Here is a 3,921-nt window from a genome sequence, read left to right as displayed (position 1 = left end):
TGTATTAATTGTTGTTGGTTGGGCTTGGAGGGAGGATTATTGAATGGGGGGCATTTTAGTCAAGTAAATTCAGACCAAAAACGAGTATAATTAACGTTTAATTAACGGCAAGCTTACTGTAGTAAATTAGGGAAAAATTTAGGGGTACCGGTGATAATGAAAGTTTAATGATGTGTACTATTGATAAAAGCCAATACCTGGAGGATATTATTGATAATTTCCCAAAAATATTTTATATTTTATTTTCAAGTATGACGATTAGGAATATCCCTTTCCCTATATAAAGAAAACTTCGATTTTCTCACAGCTGCACTACTCCCTCCCTCTCTCCTGTAAAGTTTGCTCTTCTTTTTCTCCTTCATTGAAGCAGATTCTGAGGTAAGATATCTTTACTTTATACTGTTTAATCATCGAATATCAATTTTACAATCTAGTATTAGTCGTTGATTTAATGGTAACTATATTCAATTTAGGGTATAAATAAAATTACTCAAGTTACTGTATTTATTCTTGTATTACGAAGTGTAATACCCTTTGCCTCTTGATCTCTATTTCTTGAGACAATTATTGATCTTGTAAATTGTTTAAATGATTGCATTTGAATTTGATGCACGTATATATTTTTGGTTATTCGAAATATGTTTTTGTTTTCATGTATTTTTTTCCTGTTATTCAAGATCAAAACGACTCATTTCAAAGGACTGGCGTGCTCGTTTTGATTTGCGTCATTGCATTTGCTTACCTGATTACTCTGAGGCTCTTAGCCGATTTATAACTCTTTCTTACCCAAGTAAAAATAATTTGACTCATTAATTCAATTATAAGATCCAGTGTTGTAGTATTTGAATGTTGCTGGAAGTAGTATTAATCTTGTCCTGTCTAATTTACCTACCTTGCTGATTCATCCTGATTTATGATATACAAGTATATTCTACTCGTTTTCGAGGTGTTAATGAAGCTGAAATGTTGTTTATAGATTATAGCATGTAGTATCATGTATGATGTATTATGTTCCACTGTTGGTCTATGTTATTTTTAAAATTAGGTACAAATGAGACAAAAAAAGAAATTTAATTGACGTCTGCTCGATCTTATGTCACTTGTTAAATTGTACTAGGCTCCCTGAACCATACATATATTTTGTGAGAAAAACTTACGGTGTAGTTCTATGTGCTATTCTTGATCCATGTTGTCGATAGAGGTATATATGGCTTGGTGATCTAGATGTCAAAGTCAGGCAAACTAATGTGGATAGTTCTTGCAAAGATAATATGGAAAAAGTTAATCAAAAGCCTCGGTTATTGGAAGTTTCTCCAAATTACATTAATCAACTCTCTTAATGAAATGGTTGATGTCCTGTGCTTTAGAAATTTTTGATTACATGAATGTTTCTATTGTCCTATGCTTTAAAAATGGGTTGATATTTTATGCTCTAGATGGCAAAGCAATGGGTGAGCTTTCTACCATTTTTTGTTAGTTTTTCCTACATGGTGGGGCTAGTTTTGGAGGAATTTCTGCCACATTACTTGGCCATTGGCATTGATATGTTTTTGGAAAAGGAAAGCTGCTTTTTCTTGAGTTGTTAACCCACTTCTGCTGCATGCTTGTAGGTTGCTTTTATATTCTATTTCATCTGTAGCACATGATGGCCGCAACAACAGCTACAAACTTTTCCTCTGCATCAATTGCTTCCGGCAATGTAAAGGTAGGCTTGGTTCCAAAAATGAAGTCATCAGGTCTTCAGATGAAATCTACCCATGATTTTAGGGATTTCAGTGGTCTTAAAGCAGCCGCATCTCTAACCTGTGAATCAGAGTCTTCATTTCTTGGTAAAGATGGTGTTACTGCCCTGCGAAATTCTTTCCAAACAAAAGCTGTGACACAAAACATCCAGTCCCTTGCTTCTCTGCAACCAAAGATTCAAGCTTCCTTTAAAGTGGCCGTTCTTGGAGCTGCTGGAGGGATTGGTCAACCATTATCACTTCTGGTCAAGATGTCCCCACTGGTCTCGAATCTTCATCTTTATGATATAGCAAATGTCAAGGGAGTTGCTGCGGACCTAAGCCATTGCAATACACCCTCAGAAGCTTTAGCTTTCACTGGGCCTGAGCAGTTAGGAGATGCCCTAAAAGGGGTGGATGTAGTTGTTATCCCTGCTGGTGTTCCAAGAAAACCAGGAATGACTCGAGATGACCTCTTTAATATCAATGCTGGCATAGTGAAGACTTTGGTTGAAGCAGTTGCTGACAACTGTCCAGATGCCTTTATTCACATAATCAGCAACCCTGTGAATTCAACTGTGCCAATTGCTGCAGAGGTGCTGAAACAAAAGGGTGTTTATAATCCTAAGAAGCTTTTTGGTGTTACTACTCTAGATGTTGTTAGGGCAAACACATTTGTTGCCCAAAAAAAGAATCTGAAACTCATTGATGTAGATGTGCCAGTGATTGGTGGACATGCTGGTATAACCATTTTGCCTCTATTGTCTAAGACAAAACCCTCTGCGAGCTTTACTGATGAAGAGATAGAAGAACTAACTGTAAGAATTCAGAATGCTGGGACAGAGGTTGTGGAAGCCAAAGCTGGGGCTGGTTCTGCGACACTGTCTATGGCCTATGCTGCTGCTAGATTTGTGGAGTCTTCTCTTCGTGCCCTTGATGGAGACTCAGATGTGTATGAGTGCTCGTTTGTGCAGTCAGAGTTAACTGATCTTCCTTTCTTCGCATCAAGAGTTAAGCTGGGAAAGAATGGAGTAGAAGCTTTTCTGAATTCTGACCTGCAAGGACTAACTGACTATGAATCCAAGGCTCTTGAAGCTCTTAAGCCTGAACTCACAGCTAGCATCGAGAAGGGTATTGCTTTTGCTAACAAATAATCAGTTAATGCTTGATCTTCTCTTTAAGGTATGTAGTTCGGCATGAAAATGCCCAGAATTTTATGATGTTAGACTTGGTCGTCGCTCTCATTTTTGTAGCTTGATAGAGTTTAATTTCCATTTAAAAATAATTGTGTGAGGCTCAAATGTTGTTTGAGAGGCTTTGGTGGAGCAACTTGGCTTGTGATCACTGCTGTGAGAAAAGGCTTTTATTGTTTTTATTGTCGGTGCTCTCTATCATGTTTAAGTTGTCTGTAAGTTGGCTAGAGCAGTGATTTCTCAAGCCAAGCCTGTTAGCCTGAACAGAGCTGCGGAATATTTTGTTGAGATCAGTTTGAAAATAATGTCAGTGAGAATTGTGGCTGCTTCTAACATTCTAAGCTTGTGCTTTCTAGATTGGTGTTTCTTGTCATTTAATTCTAATTGCCAAATAGTTATGGCTTCCCAGTTCGGATGCCATACATGCTTATTCTGGCTACCGTAAAGGATTGTCAAGTACTTGATAGTAATGAGAGAATTGAACATACTTCATTGAGCTAGGAGTCTAGGACAAATATAATGCGAATTCAAAATGCTACACTGGCCTTGGTGGTTGATTAGTAATGGGGAGGCCACTACTCCATGTTTCAACCGGGTAATGAAATTACTTTGATGAGTTCAGTGAAAATTTCAGAAAAGAACTAAGAACCCATGTACTTGTTCACAACTACAGGCACATCCAATGCTTAAACTTTGTTGGAAGAAATATCAGAGTATGAGGACAGGATGAGAGCAATTGAACCAACACTTCCTATGCATGCTTAAAATTTTGTATACTTATATTGAACGCATCGCATAAGGCTTTAAATTATGACTTAAGAACGCTTCGCATAAGAACGGATCACATAAAACTTTAAATTTTGATTAATTAATTACTCCCTCTATATTTTATTACTCGATTTATTTTTTCATGCGCAGAGCTTTAGGAGGAATAGTTGAAATTAATAAAATATAATGAAAGTGAGGTTAGTTGCTGAATAAAAAATGAGTGGAGCAAGTAATAAAAT

General features: G+C 36.9%; 1 protein-coding gene across 1 annotated transcript; it reads left to right on the top strand.

The window, feature by feature from the left end:
- The first annotated feature begins 228 nt into the window (after positions 1 to 228).
- Positions 229 to 3,255, top strand: LOC110728589 (malate dehydrogenase, chloroplastic-like). Its single transcript, XM_021908228.1, has 2 exons — positions 229 to 378; positions 1,611 to 3,255. The coding sequence occupies exon 2, from the start codon at positions 1,643 to 1,645 to the stop codon at positions 2,873 to 2,875; it is 1,233 nt and encodes a 410-aa protein (XP_021763920.1). The 5' UTR covers positions 229 to 378; positions 1,611 to 1,642; the 3' UTR covers positions 2,876 to 3,255.
- The last annotated feature ends 666 nt before the right edge of the window (positions 3,256 to 3,921 follow it).

Source organism: Chenopodium quinoa, unplaced genomic scaffold (assembly GCF_001683475.1).
Source record: "Chenopodium quinoa cultivar QQ74 unplaced genomic scaffold, ASM168347v1, whole genome shotgun sequence".
NCBI lineage: Eukaryota > Viridiplantae > Streptophyta > Magnoliopsida > Caryophyllales > Amaranthaceae > Chenopodium > Chenopodium quinoa.
Note: the sequence above shows the minus strand (reverse complement) of the source record. Positions and strands in the feature narration are given on the sequence as shown.

What these genes read in the sequence shown, in the direction of transcription:
- LOC110728589 (XM_021908228.1), top strand. Translation starts at nt 1,643, where the DNA reads ATGATGGCCGCAACAACAGCTACAAACTTTTCCTCTGCATCAATTGCT.